General features: G+C 40.9%; 1 protein-coding gene across 1 annotated transcript in view; it reads right to left on the reverse strand.

The window, feature by feature from the left end:
- LOC308297902 (uncharacterized protein) overlaps positions 1–24,372 on the reverse strand; it is a gene marked incomplete at its 5' end in the record, with an annotated part of 34,967 nt that overhangs the window by 3,507 nt on the left and 7,088 nt on the right. Inside the window, 14 exons of the mRNA XM_080741466.1 lie at positions 101–475; positions 1,349–1,589; positions 4,199–4,280; positions 4,518–4,709; positions 4,850–4,900; positions 5,432–5,582; positions 6,331–6,681; positions 7,002–7,097; positions 7,570–7,944; positions 8,775–9,012; positions 18,955–18,980; positions 19,966–20,036; positions 23,372–23,627; positions 24,275–24,370. Of these exons, the coding sequence (XP_080597592.1) occupies positions 101–475; positions 1,349–1,589; positions 4,199–4,280; positions 4,518–4,709; positions 4,850–4,900; positions 5,432–5,582; positions 6,331–6,681; positions 7,002–7,097; positions 7,570–7,944; positions 8,775–9,012; positions 18,955–18,980; positions 19,966–20,036; positions 23,372–23,627; positions 24,275–24,370 (2,601 nt within the window). The remainder of the gene's footprint in view (positions 1–100; positions 476–1,348; positions 1,590–4,198; positions 4,281–4,517; positions 4,710–4,849; positions 4,901–5,431; positions 5,583–6,330; positions 6,682–7,001; positions 7,098–7,569; positions 7,945–8,774; positions 9,013–18,954; positions 18,981–19,965; positions 20,037–23,371; positions 23,628–24,274; positions 24,371–24,372) is intronic.

Consider the following 24,372-nt stretch of genomic DNA (forward strand, 5'->3'; position numbering starts at 1 on the left):
ATTGTTTTGTGCTTTTAATGTCTCTGGCATAGTTTTCTATTTCTGCTTCTAACTTTAAAAAAGATCTCTCTCATATGTCTTCAAGTGATCGTTGTCCTACCTGTTTCTCTGCCTTCTCTGCAGTAGCTGACACCGTGTCATGGCCCTTGTGTTCATCCATGATGCACAGAAGGCAGATACACTGGCGGTCTGTGCGACAGAACACCTCCAGCAGCTTGTCATGACTGGAGCACATCTTCTCCTGCAGTTTGTTGGTGGCTGGGACCAGCTTGTGCTTCTGCAACGCAGGAGCATTGTAGTGGGGCTGGAGGTGAGTCTCACAGTAAGAGGCCAGACACGCCAGACAAGACATGAGAGCTTTGCGACGTCTGGCTCCAGTGCATAAATCACAGGCCACGTCTTCTGGTCCGGCGTAGAGCTGAGCAGCGGAGGCAGGAGACTGCTGACCTCCTGTAATGCTCAGCTTCATCACAACCTGGAAGTAAAAAGAAGAAGAGGAGGGGAGGTCACTCACTGATGACAAATACAACACGGTCATTGTGAGGTTCATTACAGTAATTACATTAAGATCATCTAGTTCATCTAGTAAGATCATTGTTTAAAGTCTAAACACTGGTTCTGAACGTTTGCACTGAATAGTTGATTGCTTTGTGTTGCATTTACAATGTATAATCATTTACACTCTGAACCACTAGCATCTGCTATTATGTATGCCAACAATAATGACATGCCAAGAATAGGGATGCCAGAGTTTAATGATTAACCACAAAGTCAAAGATCAGAGTAATTATCATAGTCACCAAAATGACTGTAGACAGTAAGATACCATCACAAGTGGTTCTCATGTCAAGGATCCCCAAATTCATACTGTATACTGTATATATTCCACTATATATTCCGCTATCCGAAATATTTTGTGCCATACTAGATTTATGTAGTTAAAATGTTTCAATATTGTGTTGCGGCACAATGCTTAAAATAAGCCTGGATTTCCGAGGCTATGAGCTCTTAGATCGGCAATTTTCAAATAGTTAATAGAGTATACGGTTACAGTGGTTAAAGAGACTGTGATGCTCTATTTACACATTTTGTTGGGGACCCCCTGGAACCTCCTATTGGAGCCCTGAGGGTCCCCTGACCCTACTTTGAGAACCGCTGGTGTAACATGTCTAACATTATCTAAGTAACATTCTTAGTATTTGTATTTGTACAGTATTAACAACATACATAACATAACGTGAACAAGTAACCAACATATTATATTGTATTATTTATCAAAATAGGCAACAAATCGTTTTCTGTAGCAGAACATGTTAATGTGTGGTTGTAACTTGTAAAGTGGTCTCACCTCAGCCAGCAAGTTGTTCTTCCTCAGAACAGGTCTGGGACTGAAGCTCTCTCTGCACTGGGGACAGCTGTAGACTCCAGTCTCCTCATTCTGGTCCCAGTAACCCTCAATACAGCTTCCACAGTAACTGTGTCCACAGTGTAGAGTCACTGGTTCCTTTAGAAGCTCCAGGCAGACAGGACAGCAGAACTGATCCTGGTCCAGATCACATCCCTGCTGTTGTTGTTTTTGTGACATTTTACTGACAATCACACTCACACTGAGAGAAAACACATAACACTTTGGTTTACTCTGAAGAGAGACTGAGAGAAAACACAAAAGCTCTGAGTTTCGTTTCTTCAGAAGCAAACTGGGAGAGGCAGAGTGTGGGACTTCCTGATTGTTTGCAGAAGGCAGTGGATTTAAAGAGACAGTGAATGTGCAGCACAAACATGTTCAGCTTTTGGTTGAACGTTGGACTCCCTGTCTCACACATGCAGAATGTCCCCGTTTCAAGTTTTCAAATTTATACAAATATTGTTTAAGAACCTACTATGTTCATCATAGTTATCGGTATCAGTTAAAACTAATATTTTTATAGGGTTTGAAGTTATATTTTACAGTCTATGGTTTGAAGAAGAAAATACCATGACATTTTATTTTTTTATTTTTACATTTTTTAGAAAAATAATATTATAATCCCCCCAATATATACAATATAGGCTACTGATGGCTCACCAGTGGATCCTGTTTGTGACTTTGTAATGGCCAGACTGAAAACTGCTGTCTGGATGCCATCTAGTGTCCATCAGCAGACACTACATCTGTCTCTTTAGGATATGTAAAATGTGTTCTAGATCAGGGGTCTTCAACATTTTCAGAACAAGGACCCCTTAGTTGAGAGAGATGAAGCAGGGACCCCCACAACCTCTTCATAGATTCCATATAGTGTCATCGTTTGACACCACAATCATCAATATATTCTGGATTCATATCAATTTGTGTTTTCAGATATTTAACCACTTAACCGTCAATACTTAATAAACTTGACCTTTTCACTCTTTTTCCCCTTAACACCAAACCTCTTTGCCAATAATAGGCGATCTACAAGCTCACAACTCCTCGCAGCGTGAACACCAAACCTCTTTGCCAATAATAGGCGATCAACAAGCTCACAATTCCTCGCAGTGCGAGGCATTGTGAGCTTGTAGATCTGCTATTTTTGGGAAAGTGGTTAATATAAAAAGGGAGAAAAAAGTTTCTATCACACAAAAGATTTGGAGGACCCCCTGTAATAACTCTGAGGGGTCCTGGATCCCCTGTTGAAGACCCTTGTTCTAGATTTTAAATGTTTTTACACTGAAGATTTTAATTAATGGATAAACTGACTGTCTTTTGATTTTTCTTTTCCTCTCATATTTATTGGGATTTATGTTCACAAACGTGTAATTCTGTTAATGTGTGTGCGTTGATACAAAGCAATGTAAGTTTGTCTGAAAGAAGCCTCATCAGTAAAAGGTCCACCTGAAAGAGTGGCCGTGTGTTTTCACTGGTTTTTAAATTACTATTATTCAAATGTGAAAATTGTCTCAATGAATATACAAGATAGAAAGATGTATGCAGTATGACGCAGAAATGGATTCTATGTCAAGAAAATCATCTCATAGGATGAACTGAGAAATGTTTGGAAGAAGATACATATTAGAGTAATAGCCATTAGCGTTTGATCTGCCTTCAGGCCAACCATCCAGTAGTTCATGATTTGAGGTATTTTGTTAAAAACGGAGCACTACTGCAGACTTTGAAATCAATCTTAGCCAATTCAGGATGGATTGGAATATGAAAAGTCTGAAAGACCCGCTTTGTTTGACAATAGAATTTTTTATCAAGCCAAAGGTGCCAAAGATTAGCGGTTTACAGAAAGGACACACGGAAGGACGCACAGGGTGCAAAACATAGTCTCAGCCAAGCCTTCAGGCTGGCGGAGACATTTCCCGCCAATCATTTCACTTTTCTGAAACTAATTATTCAGGAATCGCCAGACCACAGAAAATCCATACACACATAACATTTAATTATTATGGTTCATGATATTATTGTCCATGGAACAATGTAGCAAGGGGGACATTCAGGCCCTCCTGGTACATATGCTGAGATTCTAATAAACCCCTCTCAGACTGTTTTAACATCTATCTTCACATCCTGTATAAAACACCATCTAAACATGGAGATAACTTTCACAGAAAGAGTAACATTCTTCAAAATCAGAATCCACCAGAGGTTGCAGCCAAGGTGCTCATTTCTTTTTTCTTTTTTTCACAAGTCAGTGTAAATGACGTAAAGCTAATGAAAAACATATGACCTGATTACCTGATTGAACTGGGGAGGCATTACAGTTACAGTTTGACTTCATAAATATTGTGAAAATAGCTGATATTGCAACTTTAGAAATGTGCAGATACTCTATTGTTGTTTAATGTTGAGTGAGAAAACAATGTTGCACATTAAGCATAACATATCACCCCCCCCCCTGCCCCCACCCCCAAGAAAACAAAACAAAACAGACGTGTGTGTGTGTGTGTGTGTGTGTGTGTGTGTGTGTGTGTGTGTGTGTGTGTGTGTGTGTGTGTGTGTGTGTGTGTGTGTGTGTGTGTGTGTGTGTCACAAATTGACAAAATGGCTCTGTAGTAATATAAGATAACAGGGTATACTGAATAATGACTGTCAGCACCAGGCAAAGAAATGCAATAAGCAGAATACAAGCAATCAATTAATTGATCATGATGGTAGTATACAAATTCTTACACATGCTTTATCTATAATCAAATGAAGAAAACTGCATATCATCATCAGTATTCTTAACATGTCTACCATGTCTTACACAGCTCTGCTGTATCTCCATAACAAGGAAGCCTTATCCCTGGATAGAGAGGTTGTGTGAACGTGGTTTGAACTGTGTAGAGGAGGGTCATTGTGTCAGAAACACCATAGAAAGACAGAGTACCTGCCTTGTGGTCCAGGTACACCCCCACTCTGGAGGAACGAGGCCCTGACACTTCAGTCTCAACATTGTTGTGTCTGAAACTGTACCTGTCACTAGAGTACTGAAAACACCAGGATTTGTCATAATTTCCAAAGCGGGTTTGTCTGCTGACGTCTTTATAACAGACTGCTATAGCAACCCCTTTACCACTCCACTCTACTTCCCAGTAAGAGCGTTCAGACAGACCCTCTGTACACAACACCTGGGCGTATGGAGTAAATCTCTCTGCATGAACAGGGTATGGTTGTTGTTGTCGTGTTGCAGTCACCTTCCTCTTTTCCTCTGACAGGGAGAGATCTATACTTATTGTGTTCATGTCCAGAGACAGAGGATAGGAATCTGTGAGAACACACGACAGAAGAAAATTCAAACCTTGTTGTGTTTAGAGTTTGTGTCTCAGATAAAACTCATTCGAGCTTTCAATAACAACAATCATATTGAAACTTCAATGTTCAGAACCTGCATCAACATGGACTCACATCTTAAAAAGTCCTTTCTGATCTGAGGCTCCGCTGGATGTAAAACATCAACTGCACACACTGGAGACACAAGAAAACACGTCATGATGACTTCATGCTGAAGAATGGATTAAACTGAAGTTCCAACTGTTTTGTCAAAAAAATGAAGCTATTATAGCTTGTTGTATCGGCATTGCTATAGTGTTAGTTCAGTAACAGCGGTCTCTTTTTGGTGGGTTAAAAATGTCATCCAATCAGGAGAGAGAACTTCTCCAGATCAATTAATAATAACATTTTAATAATGTAGCCTTTGACATGAAACACAGGTCATACTAAATATTCCATTCAGATTCAACACTTAGAAAGTTACTGTACAGTAATAATAATAATAATGGGGAAAAGAATATTAAAAAATACATTTAAAATCTCATTGCAGGAATATCCTTGCTTAAATTCTTCAATTTTACTGTCCAATCTGACAGACAGCCAACATATACGTGTACAATCATTCTTCTCCAGGTTAAATATTTCCAGTTGCCTTCTTCCTTTAACAATCCATGTTTACTATGGCTGGTTAAAACAACAAACCCATTTAAATCTCACCCATCTCTGGCCAAGTTGTCTTCAGGATGTTGTCTAGTTGGTCTCTCAGACCAGACACCACATCAATCACATCTGTGAAGGACCTCAGAGGACAGCTGACCACACTGGGTGAGACTGGAGATCCACTAGAACTGGAGAGAGACTGGAAACTCTGGAGAGAGACAAGCAAAGAGACAAGTAAACCAGTTTAGACAGAGACGGAAGAACATTATACTGTAGCAAGACATCTATAGATTAGTACATTGATCACAATCGGTGGAGTTTAACTGATGTCCTTGTTGTTCAACCAGTTAATAAATACAAACACACATACACACACACACACTTATACTTTGTCATTTAACGGTGTCGCGCAGCGAACATACTGTACTGTAAAGGCCTCTCCATACTTCGACCGAAACCGCCGTTTTCAGTCAAAAGGTCCTTTTCTACCATAAAATTATATCCCTCGGGACTTCTGAAAAGCATTGGACCGAACGAGAGTTCGGAAATTTGCACGTCGGAAAACACAACTCACCGAACATTTCGGTCTAAGTATGGAGAGGCCTTAACAGATCTACAAGCCCACAATGTGTCGCCTCCGCTACGCGTTGTGGTCTTGTAGTTCTAATGTTGAGTTGAATTGAATGAATTCAATATTTATATAATTCTCATTAAAATAATTGTGATTAACAATGTAATTGTGTTTTTGGCATCGAACGTATCAATACAAAATTAATTTCTATTCCAATCTATGAACAAAAATTGCACAGGGCAGAATCATTTTATACTTTCAAAATATTTTATAAATTGTGAAATTAGCTACAAACTCACAATTAATCTACAAGCTCACGAGCTGAACAATTATGCAAAAATAATTAGTATTAGTAACTACCAGCGTTAATAATGTCATGTTATGCCATGTCATATAATGTAATGTAATCTAATGAAATAAGACATGATGGAATGGAATGATATATGAAGCTGATTTCTCCTAAATGAGTCCAAACCAAACAGTAAAATGCTATGAGTGGAACCTGAATGAAAGTAATGCTGTCATCAGTGTTGGACAGCTCCTCCAGGTCAGCATGTCTCCTCTCCAGCTGCTCCATGTGCTCCTCCAGCTGCCTCAGGAGAGCCTCAGTCTGAGCCACTGCAGTCTGCTGCTGATCTCTGATCACTTCTTTAAGCTCACTGCGTCTTCTCTCAATGGAGACCATCATCTCACTGAAGATCCTGTCACTGGCCTCCACTGCTGCTTCTGCAGAGCTCTGCGCACACACACACACACACACACACACACACACACACACACACACACACACACACACACACACACACACACACACACACACACACACACACACACACACACACACACACACACACACACACAGGTTGTTGGCACAAAATATTGTCAAATTGGGGTCTGCAGCTAAGTAATATGGGGTCCTTGGCAAAACTGTTTGTGGAACACTGCTTTAGTGCTTCTGATGTCACAAGGCACTGTCTCATCCATATAGCATCACCATTTCCTCCGTTTTCCACAGTAAACTAAGGAACAAGAACCATTATCATAATATCAGCTCACGTTCAGGGTCTCCATGACCTGTCTCAGGTCTTTCAGCTCCTTCTTTGTCTCCTGGATCTGCTGCTGGACTTTCTCCTGAATTGTCCCCAGCTGTTTCTGCAGGACACGGGAAGAGAGACAGTCGGGATACCAATTCTATCCAATCAGGAGAGAGCGAACTCATACTGGATACAGGGTAAAAACAATTAGTTTGGATCCACACATCACCCATTTAGACCTGGAACATCTTTATGTCATATATTTCAAGTCGGGAACACCTCTGTGTTTAGTTGTTGCTACAGTATACCTATACAATATATAGCAACATTATTATGTTTTTTTGAATAACATTTTTAAGTTTTTCAGGATTTAGAATGCGTTCGGAGAACAGCCCTCAGGTCTAAATCAACTGTGTAACTTCATGAAACGTTATCAAACGTTATCAATCGCCTCTGTTTTTTATTGGGTCCAAAAGGAGTGCACTGACATCTATTGTTTTGTGCTTTTAATGTCTCTGGCATAGTTTTCTATTTCTGCTTCTAACTTTAAAAAAGATCTCTCTCATGTCTTCAAGTGATCGTTGTCCTACCTGTTTCTCTGCCTTCTCTGCAGTAGCTGACACCGTGTCATGGCCCTTGTGTTCATCCATGATGCACAGAAGGCAGATACACTGGCGGTCTGTGCGACAGAACACCTCCAGCAGCTTGTCATGACTGGAGCACATCTTCTCCTGCAGTTTGTTGGTGGCTGGGACCAGCTTGTGCTTCTTCAACGCAGGAGCATTGTAGTGAGGCTGGAGGTGAGTCTCACAGTAAGAGACCAGACAAACCAGACAAGACATGAGAGCTTTGCGACGTCTGGCTCCAGTGCATAAATCACAGGCCACGTCTTCTGGTCCGGCGTAGAGCTGAGCAGCGGAGGCAGGAGACTGCTGACCTCCTGTAATGCTCAGCTTCATCACAAGCTGGAAGTAAAGAGAAGAGGAGAGGTCACTCACTGATGACAAATACAACACATTCATTGTGAGGTTCATGGTGATAAACACAGTGAGAAATTACAGTAATTACATTAAGATCATCTAGTTCATCTAGTAAGATCATTGTCTAAAGTCTAAACACTGGTTCTGAACGTTTGCACTGAATAGTTGATTGCTTTGTGTTGTTAAAACATTTACAATGTATAAGCATTTAGCAGACACTCTCAACCACTAGTATCTGCTATTATGTATGCCAACAATGATGACATGCCAATAATAGGGATGCCAGAGTTTAATGATTAACCACAAAGTCAAAGATCAGAGTAAATTATCAGTCACCAAAATGACTGTCACAAGTGGTTCTCATGTCAAGGATCCCCAAATTCATACAGTATATATTCCGCTATCTGAAATATTTTGCGCCATACTAGATTTATGTAGTTCAAATGTTTCAATATTGTGTTTTGCGGCGTGTGAGCTTAAAATAAGCCTGGGTTTCCGAGGCTATGAGCTTGTAGATCGGCAATTTTCAAATAGTTAATAGCGTATACGGTTAGTGGTTAACTGTGATGCTCTGTTTACACATTTTGTTGGGGACCCCCTGGAACCCCCTATTGGAGCCCTGAGGGTCCTCTGACCCTACTTTGAGAACCGCTGGTGTAACATGTCTAACATTATCTAAGTAACATTCTTAGTATTTTACATAACATAATGTGAACAAGTAACCAACATATAGTATATTGTATATTTATCAAAATAGGCAACAAACAGTTTTCTGTAGCAGAACATGTTAATGTGTGGTTGTAAGGTGATCTCACCTCAGCCAGCAAGTTGTTCTTCCTCAGAACAGGTCTGGGACTGAAGCTCTCTCTGCACTGGGGACAGCTGTAGACTCCAGTCTCCTCATTCTGGTCCCAGTAACCCTCAATACACCTTCCACAGTAACTGTGTCCACAGTGTAGAGTCACTGGTTCCTTTAGAAGCTCCAGACAGACAGGACAGCAGAACTGATCTTGGTCCAGATCACATGCCTGCTGTTGTTTGTGTGCCATTTGACTGACAACAACACTCACACTGAGAGAAAACACATAACACCTTGGTTCACTCTGAAGAGAGACAGAGTTTCGTTTCTACTGAAGCAAACTGGGAGAGGCAGAGTGTGGGACTTCCTGGTTGTTTGCAAGGAAATTAAAAACAAGGTAGGGACATATACGTAATTTTCGCTATCATGCAATTCCAGTCGGCAGATTCGTCTCACCATGGGAGCCAGCCCTGCAGCCGGAAGTTATTGGATTCCATGGAAGTCCGTGGAGAAGCTCATGAACAAACCACCAACAAACAATTATTCTGACTGTCTTAGACCTTTGTCAAATAATCACTTCTGGAAAATAAAAGACATCGTATAAAACTTTTTTTTCTGCTATGTTACTTTTCAATGTGCACACTGTGCAATTTTATAGAGGTATCTAAAGAGTACAAAGTACGTTCTGAACGTGCCAAGGATTTAGTGTTGCCATGTAGACTTACGCTTATTATAAGCGACTTTGGGCTTAATGTCTGTGAAGTTGCTTGTAAATATTGGTTGTTGCAGGTGGCGTCTTGGGTGTGACCGTGTGTGTGTGTGTGTGTGTGTGTGTGGGGGGGGGGGGGGGGGGGGGGGGTCCACGACCCCCAGGGGGTCCGCGGAGGTACTGCAGGGGGTCCGCGAAAGTATTGCTTGATGAAATAAATACATTTCTTTTATTTTTTTCCCCCAAATGTCCATTTATCTTCAAATATCTTTTAAAACATTTTCCACATTTATGTTAAAAAATAAAACATGCTTACTGTGCAATTGACATTGTTGATAGTATTATTGACATGGTTCTCAGTTAATAAGGTATGCCTATATTGATGTTTAAAATAAAAGTATGAATATGTTACATATGAAACACAATTTTATACATGAATATAGCCTACAAATGTAGCCTCTACGAGGTGGTAATTAAGGGGATCTGCTCCATCTCTGCATCATTTTGAAGGTCCCTGGCCTGATTTAAGACCCCTGTTCTAAAGTGAACAAGTTGCTTATTTTTTATTGATTGAAGAATGTATTAGAAGCCTGGAAAACTTACAGTTTTATGACAGTATAGGCCTCATCGGCGCAATAGATAGGAGGGGACGGGGGGGATTAACACCTCCACTTTTTTTGGGTGGAGGGGATATCCCACCCAGTGTTCAGGTCCAAGAAAAAGACGCAAATATGATCGCTTATACTGTACACACTGAGAGTAGGCCTAGTTCTCATTTCAAGGCGTATTACTGCCCTCTAGAGGCACAGTCCCACCAGTGCAGTGCAGTCCATTTGCAGCACATCTGTTCTGAATGAGTTTAATTAATGCGACACAAGCAGGCAGGCAGTGGCACTGGCAGAAGGAGACCGTCATTGCAGGTGCTGGACCTCTCACATCAAAATGAAACGGTCACAAAACCAAAAAACCATAACGTCGTTCTTTAAATCAAGCAACAATGTAAGTACCTTTGAACAGATGCATAATGGAAATACAATTTCGTTTGTCAACACATTTTAAGTTACGTTTCCTCTTGTTACTGTGGTTCAATAAAAAGATCTAATATAGACTTAATGAATTCATGTGTATTTCATTTTAAAAATGCCTTGAAATCTGCGTAAAACAACTGTGTAATTCAGCTCAAGTGGAGGGGATATATCCCCCCCTCCTCGGGGCAAAAGTGGGGGGGATATCACCAAAAGTGGGGGGGATACCCCAAAAATTTTCGCGCGCGCAAAGCGCGCGCACATACCTCCCAGATATATCCCCTTCACTTTTAAAATGCCAATTGCGCCCCTGGGCCTACTTGTACTCATTGGTACAAGGTCAACTAAAAGGAGATCCTAGTAAGCTTTTCGTCTTATTTTAAGCCACTTTATGTATCTCATAACATTGAAAGAGACCGATGGAGCACAGTAGGCTACTTTGCATAGGATATCATCAGTAACAAGGGAATGGGCTTTTTATTGTTTTAACCAGTTGTTCTAAGTGGTTGTGGTGGTACCAACGTTTTTTTTATTGAGTAAAAGTATTATCAATGTTTCGATCAATTGAGTACAAAGGACCCCATGGAAGCCATACTTATACTTTTTTGGAAACATAATTTTAGCAGATCTTGTACTGTAGGCCTACTGTAGGCCTACTGTACTGTAGCCTACTTCTCTGTACCTGTCTCTGCAAACTGTAAGTAATCAATCAATACAGCAATTTAGAAATAATCTCACAAGTTAAACTCAGGAATTAAAAAATGAATGGTATTAAAATATAATTAAAGTAAGCTACCAAGTAGAAAGTGCTCATTATGCAGAATGTCGCATTTGACAAGTTATCAAAATCTTAGCAGATCTATAGCTTGTTGATGGTTATTTTCCATACAGCAGTAAGTGCTCATAAAAGCCTAGTACCTGCCTGGCCTGGCCTAGTTGGTTATTTTAGGCTTGTTTTCCTAGGCCTGGTTGCTTATTTCTCAGAACCTGGCAACACTACCAGAAACGATACATGACGGAGGATGAGGCTGTTTAGATGCTTCAATAAAATTATACAGTGTGCACATAACAAAACAATTGATTGGAAAACAACCTTGTGATATGCATTTTTTTATATTCCTGGACCGATTAACTGACAAAGGAGACAAACGTTCAGAAATAATTTATTCACAAGCATGGTCCAGCTGGCTGCCTTCCTTCTGCCATGGATTCCAATCATAGAGTTATAATATTAATAGAGAGGACACATATATCCCCGCCCGTCCACTTGCATTGAGTTGCTCACCCAGCGCATGAGGCGTTTTCACCCCTCCATCCGGGTAGTAAAACGTGACGTAGTGGGTCTACTGTGACGCATTTTGCGTCATCGAATTTGTTCATGGACGCGCTTGGGCACAAAGTCATGAACGAGCACTGCCACTGTGAACGCGCAGGGGCTCAAGTCATGAACGAGCGCCGCGAGTACGAGCTCTGTTGGTTTAGACGGTTGAGAAACGCTCTCTAGTGGGGATGAAAGGGAAACGCCGCCCAGTACAGCTCCTCTCCCCGGTTGAGAAGCACTCTGCTCGGATTCGATCTTACGATACGTCCCGCTGGACTGAGGCATCGCCTGGAAGTGTAACTCCACGTTGAATTAATTAACCATTGTGTATTTCATGGTTTAACCTAGGGGGTCCGCGGGGACACTGCAGGGGGTCCGCGAAATTGTTGAAAAAAAAAAACGTTATATATTTTTTATTTTTATTTAAAAAAAGAAAGAAAAATAATAATTTGTCTTTAAATATAACAAAAAGACATGATTCTGTCTCTTTTGAATAGCTTGTATACATGATTATTGTGCAATTGACAGATTGTTAGTGATAGATTGATAGTATTGACATTGGTTCAAGTATTGACAAAAGAATTGTGAGAACGGCTTCAAAGATAGCTGGAGTAGACTTCAGTAGCCTGGATCAAGTCTACCAAAGGCAGGTGCTTAAGAAAGCCAAGTCCATTGGTATGGACAGCTCTCATCCTCTCAGCTCTGAGTACAAGCTGCCTACTGCCTACCACAAGCTGTAGTTGTAGTTTCATCATCTTTCAGGTACAGATATTTGACTGCACAGGTGTTAAAATAATGTGATGGAATATGATCAAAAAGATGATCTGGCTGGCTGGGAATTGGCTGGGAATGTATTCTGTTGTTTCAGAAATGTATTTTCAACATGGTATGAACAATGTATAATTATAATAAAGCTCTATATTCTGATAGCAATCATTACCATAAGAGTATGTGTACAGCAACAGGTGTCTGTATCTCCAGCTGTATAAACTGAAAATGATTTTAGGTGGGTTGACAATTGTATCACTGTACACTGATTGAGTGTACAGTGAGCGCTCCAGTTCCAATGTTGCATGCTCACTTGTTTATCAACTATCATGACATAAGTTCTTGCTTTGGATAGAAGTGGTATTTTGGACTCTCCCATTATTTACAACAGGGGTCTTCAACAGGGGGTCCGGGACCCCTAGGGGGTCCTCAGAGTTACTATAGGGGGTCCTCCAAATCTTTGTGTGATAGAAACTTTTTTCTATTCCACTTGAACCCTAGTGTCCTTATTCTGAGAACTTTAGCCAAAAATAGCCGATCTGCAAGCTCACTGTGAGCTTGTAGATCTGCTATTTTTGGCAAAGGGCTTTGGTGTAGAGGGGAAAAAGAGCAGACTAATTACAGAGTGAAAGTGAAGCTTATTAAGTATTGACGGTTCAAGTGGTTAAATATCTGAAAACACAAATTGACATGAATCCAAAATACACTGATGATTGTGCGGTCAGGCGATTAAACTATATGGAATCTATGAAAAGGTTGTGGGGGTCCCTGCTTCATCTCTATCTCATCTGGGTCCGTTGGCTGAAAACGTTGAAGACCCCTGATTTACAATATGAACCTGTGTTGTCATTCAGTGTGGTAATCTTAGCATTTTGCATGGATTCCTTGGGTGAAACGAGTCATAGTTAAAGTTACTGGTCTGTTCTAGACAAGCCTAGAGTTGTGTTCTGTTCCAGAAACAAGTTTAAATATAATTCATATAGTAGCTACAGTCTGAAATAGAGTATTTTTATTAGATGACAGTGTCTTGACATATAGAGACATTCTTTGAAATCCACATTAGATATTATATATATATATACTCTATGCATTAGATGCACTTTGTCCAAAATGAATACATTTAATTACGCATTTGTAAGTGTCACAGACAGAGTGATGGAGACAGGCCATGAGACAGACCCACTTATAACTATGAGACAGACAGGCCTACTCAGAAATGGCTTTCGCCTACTTGTGGGTTATCAAACCATGTATGTATCGCATTTAAATTCCATTTTGATAGTAAATCTTCATTAACATTTCACGTAAAGCTTCTATTTAAAAAAAAGATCGGACTTTTCAGAACCCAATGCAAAGTCAATGGCAGACAGCCTCTGTCAAGATGACAAAACGCGAAAATCGTAATAACTAATACTAATGAGTAAACCAACAGTTTTATAAGAACAATATTGTTGTAACTAAGAGATTCGGGAAGGTATCTATATTTAATAAACACAGAATAAGAAGTAATAAGAAGAAGTCGCTATGGTTATTTCCTGGTTTAATGCGGTCTGCGGTGCGGTGCTCTCCGCTCCGGAGAGGAACAGAGGATTCAGCTGTCTGGAGTGGAGGGGGTGGAGCCAAAATGCGCGTTCATGAGATTAGACCCAACTGCAGTACCTCAAAACGGCCAACATGTCCATTTGGTTTCACGGCGCCCCCAGGGTTCTGGGGGCTTGATTCCAATACAGCTCACACAACTTCCGGTTCCAGTTTTGGCTCCCATGAGCGTCATTTGGCGACTCTACCTTCTTTATAGTTATCTTGGTTGTTTGCAGAAGGCAGCTGGTTTTAAAGAGACAGTAAATGTGCTGCACAAACAAGTTCAGCTTTTGGTTGAACGTTGGACAGCTGGACTCCCTGTCTCACACACAGTAGTGGAAACATTTCTTACTAACTTAAAAGTATCAATACTGCAATGCAGTATTACTCTGTGACAGGTAAAAGTCCGGAATTCAAAATGTTCTTCAGTAAAAGTACAAAAGTATCGGCATCCAAATACTTAAAGACTTTTAAAGTCCCAAAAGTAGTACTCATTATGCAGAATGTCCCCATTTCAATGTATAACATTTATAAAAAATATCTTTTTAAGTTCATCTTAGTTATCGGTATCACCTTGAAAAATACATTTTCAAGGGTTTGAAGAATAAAACACATTTTCTTTTCTTGTTCAATTTTTTTAGAAGAAAATAATATAAGTAAGGCCTTAGTGTTTTGCGAATTATTTGGGGGACAATATCCTCACGGACCACCAGTGGGCCCACAATCACCGACATAGAATTGTTGTGTAGGAGACACCTCCTCATATTTTAGTTTTTTGTTTAAAATCTCTTTGTGACTTTGTAATGGCCACTGAAAACTGCTGTTTGGATGCCATCTAGTGTCCATCAGCACACTACATATGTCTATAAGGATCAGGATATTATGGAGGTAAAATATGGTCTAGATTTTAAATGTGTTACACTGCGTCTATTTATTAGTTTTTGTCTCATATTTATTGGGATTTATATTCACAAATGTGTACATTTGTATGTAAATCTGAAAGAAGCCTCATCAGTAAAAGTTCCACCTGAAACAATGTGTTCTCACTAGTTTTTAAATTGCTAATTTATTCAAATATGCAAATTGTCTCATTAAAAATGCAAGATAGAAATATGTATGCAGTATGAAGCAGAAATGGATTCTATGTCAAGAAAATCAACTCATATGATGAACTGAGAAATGTTTGAAGAAGACACATATTATTACTCTATTACTCTACATATATATAGAGTAATAGCCATTTGCGTTTGATCTGCCTTCAGGCCAACCTTCCAATAGACCAGTTCATGATTTGAGGCATTTTGTTCAAAACAAAGCACTACTGCAGACTTTGGAAGCCAATCTTAGCCAATTCAGGATGGAATATGAAAGTCTGAAAGACCTGCTTCATTTGACTATAGAAATACGGCGTACACTTTTGGGGAGTATAGACGATAAAATATCAGAACGTTTTTTTAAAGCGAAATAACCTTTTAACATCTGTCTTCACATTCTGGGGGCGCCCGCTGGCCTAGTGGTCCAGGCGCATACCACATATTAGGCTATGATGCCTGCTGGCGTCGCCGGTTCGATTCCCGATCCGGACGACCTTTGCCGCATGTCGTTTCCCATCTCTCTCCCCGTTTCCTGTCAGTCTACTGTGTCCTATCAAATAAAGGCATAAAAAGCCCCAAAACAAATCTTTTAAAAATCTATCTTCACATTCTGTATAAGGGTGTACACACACCAAAATATGGACGCCAGCAGATAAACTCTTTTTGTGCGCGGCTGACTAAGAAAACACAGAGCGCATTCTGTCCCAAAGCCAGTGCCGCGCCTGTCAGTCACTTCCAGAACCCTCCCCATTCTGCCTTCGACTCACCCGATTGGACAGAGGGAGGGAACCAGAATCTGCGTGGAGAATGTACAGTATTTACTCCAGCATAAACGCAAGGTCGGCGCAGTGTGCAGATATCCTCCACTCCGTCCCCTTCCCATTGAAAATGCATTGGCAGAATGCGGATTCCACTCTCATAGACCTACTTTGGTGTGGGTGCAGCCTAAAACACCATCTAAATATGGAGACAACTTTCACAGAAATAAAGAAAAACATTCTTCAAAATCAGACTAACTCTGCCAGAGGTTGCAGCCACAGTGCTCACATTTATTTTGAAAAAGACAAGTCAGTGTAATAGAGAAAAGTTAATGAAAAAAATAATGAATAAAAATGTGTGTGTGTGCAGGGCTCCAGGGTGCGAGCTATTAAGTCGCATATGCGACTTAATTTCATAAAGTGCGAGTTGGTTACATTAACCTACTGTTACGAAAACAGCTGTGGGTCGTTAAGTTCCTCAGTGCCCAAAATGCGCTTTTCACTTCATAGACAGACAATTAGCTCAAATTAACGGCACCTGTTAACTTTTCTGTCTTTGTTGTAGCGTGTGTTCTGTGCAGAGCTGCCAACCCTCACGCAATGAGCGTGAGACTCACGCAAATGACCCTCTTCTCACGCTCTCACGCCACACATCGTATTTCTCACACCGTCATATCACCAGCCGTCAAAAAGTGGAAAACTGCGTCAACTCAAGTGTCACTGAGACATCCACTTCGGCCGCGATTTGAGCAATTAAAGGGCTTAAAATACTGTATCTGATTCTGAAGTAATGATGCGTCGCTGTGTGTGCGCGAGCGTCTGGTGTGACGAACGCTGCGTGCACGTTCCTGCGCACATCATTCTCTACAGTTAGGCGACAGGAGGATGATGAGGATCTGCAACACGTCCAAAATCCCCATTGCTTATAGCAGGCAGTTTAAATGAGGAGGGACTTTTGGATGGATGCGTGTGCAAAAAGAACAGATCTTCAAGCAAAAGACGTGTTACTTGCAGCTTAATGTAAACATTTATCCATAATTTTCTCATCCTAGTAAAGCCAGATATAAGTATCAAACTCCCTGTAAAATGCAACAGAATACAGGAAATAACATCTACTCTTTAATTTTTTTTCTGGGGGAGGACCCCCAGACCCCCCAACAAAATGATCCACAGGTATAGGCTATTAACTAAGTTTCTGCCTCAAAAGCTGTTCATTATTGAGGGTTAGATTTGGAGAATTAATAACACCCACCCAGAGCAACATAGGCCTACTGTACCTGGTTGGTGTAATGTGACTCCAAGGGACGATAGAATTATAATAATAACCAAAATTATTGTAATATTTGTTTAACATATAGGCCTATATATAATATTTATATTTCTTTTGCAGCACCAAAGCCCCCCCCCCCCCCCCCCCCCCCCCCCCGAAAAAAAAGAAAAATCTCACTCTTAGGTTTTCCTGAAAGTTGGCAGCCCTGGTTCTGTGTGTGTGTGTGTGTGTGTGTGTGTGTGTGTGTGTGTGTGTGTGTGTGTGTGTGTGTGTGTGTGTGTGTGTGTGTGTGTGTGTGTGTGTGTGTGTGTGTGTGTGTGTGTGTGTGTGTGTGTGTGTGTGTGTGTGTGTGTGTGTGTGTGTGTGTGTGTGTGTGTGTGTGTGTCCAAGTGAACGTTTTCTGTTGATCAAGCAGCTTACTTCCCAGTTCTCACTCCAAAACCATAAGGACAATTTTATTTTTCCATCCTGCATGAAAGCAGGCCTATTGCATTTAGTCTACGTTGTGCAAGTTTAAAGTCATAGTTCTATATTGCCTTTGTTAGCCTAGATATTCGTAAATCTTTCTTGAATTAATGTCTTTAGTTTGCAAATATTAACTTGAAGCAAAAATACATAATAACTAGGCTACAGCTTTTTTTTACTGAGACATATTGTTATCAGGGTATTCAACAACATTATATCGACAACAACTGTCATCAGCATAATAAAGCTATGTATTAATACCACACTAATACGCTATACAAAGAAAAAGATGGTGCTACCTAATTTCTGGTGGTGCTACCTAATGAAAATGTAGGTGGCACCAGTGCTACCTGTGAAAAAGTTAGTCTGGAGCCCTGACTGACTGTCTTTTGATTTTTCTTTTCTTCTCATATTTATTGGGATTTATGTTCACAAACGTGTAATTCTGTTAATGTGTGTGCGTTGATACAAAGCAATGGAAGTTTGTCTGAAAGAAGCCTCATCAGTAAAAGTTCCACCTGAAAGAGTGGTTGTGTGTTCTCACTGGTTTTTAAATTACTATTATTCAAATGTGAAAATTGTCTCAATGAATATACAAGATAGAAAGATGTATGCAGTATGACACAGAAATGGATTCTATGTCAAGAAAATCATCTCATAGGATGAACTGAGAAATGTTTGGAAGAAGACACATATTAGAGTAATAGCCATTAGCGTTTGATCTGCCTTCAGGCCAACCTTCCAATAGTTCATGATTTGAGGTATTTTGTTCAAAACGGAGCACTACTGCAGACTTTGAAAGCCAATCTTAGCCAATTCAGGATGGATTGGAATATGAAAAGTCTGAAAGACCCGGTTCGTTTGACAATAGTATTTTTTATCAAGCCAAAGGTGCCAAAGATTAGCTGTTTACAGAAAGGACACACGGAAGGACGCACAGGGTGCAAAACAGTCTCAGCCAAGCCTTCAGGCTGGCGGAGAAATTTCCCGCCAATCATTTCACTTTTCTGAAACTAATTATTCAGGAATCGCCAGACCACAGAAAATCCATAGACACTTAACATTTAATTATTATGGTTCATGATATTATTGTCCATGGAACAATGTAGCATAGACAAAACATTGTCACACATGATAGCTAAATAGTGGGGGGACATTCAGGCCCTCCTGGTACATATGCTGAGATTATAATAAACCCCTCTCACACTGTTTTAACATCTATCTTCACATCCTGTATAAAACATCATCTAAACATGGAGATAACTTTCACAGAAAGAGTAACATTCTTCAAAATCAGACTCCACCAGAGGTTGCAGCCACAGTGCTCAGGTTATTTATTATTATTATTATTATTTTTCACAAGTCAGTGTAAATGACGTAAAGTTAATGAAAAAAAAAAATATTACCTGATTGAACTGGGGAGGCATTACATTTACAGTTTGACTTCATAAATATTGTGAAATTAGCTGATACATGCTCACAACCCCTCACAACTCTGTGTGTGTGTGTGTGTGTGTGTGTGTGTGTGTGTGTGTGTGTGTGTGTGTGTGTGTGTGTGTGTGTGTGTGTGTGTGTGTGTGTGTGTGTGTGTGACAATGATAAATGGCTCTGTAGTAATATAAGACAAGCAGCAGGCTTATTAAAGAAATGCAATAAGCAGAATACAATCAATCGATTCATTGATCATGATGGTGGTATACACATCATTCTTACACATGCTTTATCTCTAATCAAATGAAAAAAACTGAGGATCATCAGTATTCTTAACATGTCTACCATGTCTTACAAAGCTCTGCTGTATCTCCAAAATAACGAAGCCATATCCCTGGATAGAGAGGTTGTGTGAACGTGATTTGAACTGTGTGGAGGAGGGTCATTGTGTCAGAAACACCATAGAAGGACAGAGTACCTGCCTTGTGGTCCAGGTACACCCCCACTCTGGAGGAACGAGGTCCTGACACTTTAGTCTCAACATTGTTGTGTCTGAAACAGTAGTTTGTACCATCGTATAGTAAACACCAGGATTTATCATCGTCTCCAAAGCGTTTTTTTCTGCTGATGTCTTTATAACAAACTGCAATATTAACCCCTTGACCACTCCACTCTACTTCCCAGTAAAAACGTTCAGACAGACCCTCTGTACACAACACCTTAGGGGATGTAGTAAATCTCTCTGCATGATCAGGGTAAGGTTGTTTTTGTTGCGTTAAAGTCACCTTCCTCTTCTCCTCTGACAGGGAGAGACGTTTCTCTATTGTATTCATGTCCAGAGACAGAGGATAGGAATCTGTGAGACCACACGACAAAAGAAAATTCAAACCTCATGTACCTTATTGTGTTTATATTTACTGTCTCAGATGAAATTCATTAGAGCTTTAAATAACAATCAATAACAACAATCAGATTGAAACTTCAATGTACAGAACCTGCATCAACATGGACTCACATCGTAAAAAGTCCTTTCTGGTCTGAGGCTCTGCTGGATGTAAAACATCAACTGCACACACTGGAGACACAAGAACACAGTAAAGGACTGGGTTACAAATTTCATCCAATCAGAGAAGAGAACTCCTCCAGATCAATTATAAAAACAACATACACCTATACAAATTCCATTCAACTTTTAGAAATGTAGACTACTGTAAATACATTTAAATCTCACCTCTCCTTGATATCTCTGGCCAAGTTGTCTTCAGGATGTTGTCTAGTTGGTCTCTCAGACCAGACACCACATCAATCACATCTGTGAAGGACCTCAGAGGACAGCTGACCACACTGGGTGAGACTGGAGATCCACTGGAACTGGAGAGAGACTGGAAACTCTGGAGAGAGACAAGCAAAGAGACAAGTAAACCAGTTTAGACAGGAAGAACATTATACTGTAGCAAGAGATCATAAGATTAGTACATTGATCACACACACACACACACACACACACACACACACACACACACACACACACACACACACACACACACACACACACACACACACACACACACACACACACACACACACACACACACACACACACACACGCGCGCATTTATACTTTGTTTTACGACGGTGTTGCACAGCGAACAAACAGATCTACATGCCCATCACCTCCGCTATGCATTGTGGACTTGTAGATCTAATGTTAATAATATTGAATTGATTTGAATTGAATGAATTGGATTGCTCTTTAATTCTCATTAAAAATATTATGATTTGAATATCATATCAATACAAAATGTATTTATGTTCCAAAAATTGCACAAAAATTGCACAGGGCCGATAATGAATAATTTTATACTTTCAAAATATTTTACAAATTGTGCAATTAGCCCACAATATTTTTCGCGGGGAAGTGGGACAATTATGAATACTAGAAGCGTCGGCGACCTGGCCAACTCGGAACAACGTAAATAGGGAATGAATGCCCCGCCCTTTAATGCAAACCCCATTATACCTGTTGTCATAGGACCCGTTTTGACCATCTGTTTGCCTGTGTCCATTTATGCCCATATATGGAGATATCTGTTATCTGTCTGTCTGTCAGCGTCCATTTTATGTCCATATATGGAGATCACTGCAGATATAGTTCTGGGTCCATTTTATGCCCATATATGCCCATATATGGAGATATCTGTCTATTTGCGTCCATTTCACGCCCATATATGGAGATCTCTGAATCTGTCTGTCTGTGTCCCTTTATGCCCGTATATGGAGATCTTTGTGATTCTGCGTAAATTTTATGCCCATATATGCCATTTGCGTCCATTTTATGCCCATTTATGGAGATCTCTGTATCCGTCTGTCTGTGTGTCTGTCTGTGTCCCTTTATGCCGTATGAGATCTCTGAATCTGTCTGTCTGTGTCCCTTTATCCATTTTATGCCCATATATGGGGGCATTCATTTTATGCCCATATATGGAGAACACGCGTGCCCGTGGGACGAACGGTTCTCATATGGGGGCATTCATTTTATGCCCATATATGGAGAACGCGCGTGCCCGTGGGACGAACGGTTCTCGAGATACGCGGATTACCTACATACATACACACTCACAGAGATTTTTTGTTGACTCATGTGGCGTACGTCTGCCCATATATGCCCATATATGGAGATATCTGTCTATTTGCGTCCATTTCACGCCCATATATGGAGATCTCTGAATCCGTCTGTCTGTGTCCCTTTATCCATTTTATGCCCATATATGGGGGCATTCATTTTATGCCCATATATGGAGAACGCGCGTGCCCGTGGGACGGAACGCGCGTGCCCGTGGGACGAACGGTTCTCGGAGATCTCTGAATCTGTCTGTCTGTGTCCCTTTATCCATTTTATGCCCATATATGGGGGCATTCATTTTATGCCCATATATGGAGAACGCGCGTGCCCGTGGGACGGAACGCGCGTGCCCGTGGGACGAACGGTTCTCATATGGGGGCATTCATTTTATGCCCATATGGAGAACGCGCGTGCCCGTGGGACGAACGGTTCTCGAGATACGTGGATTACCTACATACATACACACTCACAGAGATTTTTTGTTGACTCATGTGGCGTACGTGATGTCAGAGCCTTTTATGAAGTGATGTCACAATGAGTCAGAGCTTTCGCCGATTTCCTCAGAAACAGCCTGATGTCAACAATCAACCCCGCATAAGGAGATTCCGAACGTTTCGCGCCGGTTTGGGAAAACCGCGCGTCGGGTCGGGTCGAGACCCGGCACTGCACTCCGTGCCGTGGCCATATATGGGGGCATTCATTTTATGCCCATATATGGAGAACGCGCGTGCCCGTGGGACGGAACGCGCGTGCCCGTGGGACGAACGGTTCTCGGAGATCTCTGAATCTGTCTGTCTGTGTCCCTTTATCCATTTTATGCCCATATATGGGGGCATTCATTTTATGCCCATATATGGAGAACGCGCGTGCCCGTGGGACGGAACGCGCGTGCCCGTGGGACGAACGGTTCTCATATGGGGGCATTCATTTTATGCCCATATGGAGAACGCGCGTGCCCGTGGGACGAACGGTTCTCGAGATACGTGGATTACCTACATACATACACACTCACAGAGATTTTTTGTTGACTCATGTGGCGTACGTGATGTCAGAGCCTTTTATGAAGTGATGTCACAATGAGTCAGAGCTTTCGCCGATTTCCTCAGAAACAGCCTGATGTCAACAATCAACCCCGCATAAGGAGATTCCGAACGTTTCGCGCCGGTTTGGGAAAACCGCGCGTCGGGTCGGGTCGAGACCCGGCACTGCACTCCGTGCCGCGGCGGGGAACGCGCGTGCCGAATCTGAAGCCGGTGGGACGAACGGTTCTCGAGATACGCGGATTACAAACACACACACACACACACACGCAGAGACTTCTCGCATTTATAGATAGATGACAATTATGAAAAATAGTTGTGATTATTGTAATCGTTTTGACAGGCCTAATATTTCCATTGTTATTCTGGTCTGTAAATAATGTATACTAGAACTATATTAGTATTAGTAACTACCATGACATGACATAACATGTCATATTATATGACATGTTATGTCACATAATATAATGCCATATAATGGAATGGAATGAAATATGAAGCCGACTTCTAAATGAGTCAAAACCAAACAGTAAAATGCTATGAGTGGAACCTGAATGAAAGTGATGCTGTCATCAGTGTTGGACAGCTCCTCCAGGTCAGCATGTCTCCTCTCCAGCTGCTCCATGTGCTCCTCCAGCTGCCTCAGGAGAGCCTCAGTCTGAGCCACTGCAGTCTGCTGCTGATCTCTGATCACTTCTTTAAGCTCACTGCGTCTTCTCTCAATGGAGACCATCATCTCACTGAAGATCCTGTCACTGGCCTCCACTGCTGCTTCTGCAGAGCTCTGCTTCACACACACGCACGCACGCACGCACGCACGCACACACACACACAAAAAGTTCAACTGGTTGAGCTTGTTGTTCAACCAGTTTATAGATATCACACACACTAGCCACTATGTACATAAAACAATGGTTAAAAAAAATCCCAAATACTACATGAACAAACATGGATACATCTTAATTCAATCTAATTCAATTTAAGTCTTACATATTTTGCTGTTTTACATATTTGACTTGTTAGCAAGTAGTTTATTTATTTATATATCTTTGGGTTTGTTTTTCTGTATTTTGTTATGTTTGTGTGGTGGTGTTTTTTTATGTGTGGGGGACATGATTAATTTCACTTTCATGAAATATGAAAAGACATACATTGTCCATTGGGTCCTCCTCGGGGTTCCAGGGGGTCCCCAGCAAAATTTGTTAATATAGCATAAAAAACAACCATAATCCTAGAGTATATACAGTACATCAGCTATTTGGAAGAAAGTTCACAACACATCGCGAACGTGTGAACGTGTGAAAGAATGTGAAACATTTTGCACAACACAAATGTTATATGTGGGTTGCTGGAACAAAAATATTCACCCCATTCTTTCCTCTATCCACAGTAAACATAAGAACAAGAACCATGATCATAATATCAGCTCACGTTCAGGGTCTCCATGACCTGTCTCAGGTCTTTCAGCTCCTTCTTTGTCTCCTGGATCTGCTGCTGGACTTTCTCCTGAATTGTCCCCAGCTGTTTCT

The sequence above is a fragment of the Nannobrachium achirus genome (genome assembly GCF_963921795.1).
Source record: "Nannobrachium achirus genome assembly, chromosome: 14".
NCBI classification, from domain to species: Eukaryota; Metazoa; Chordata; class Actinopteri; order Myctophiformes; family Myctophidae; genus Nannobrachium; species Nannobrachium achirus.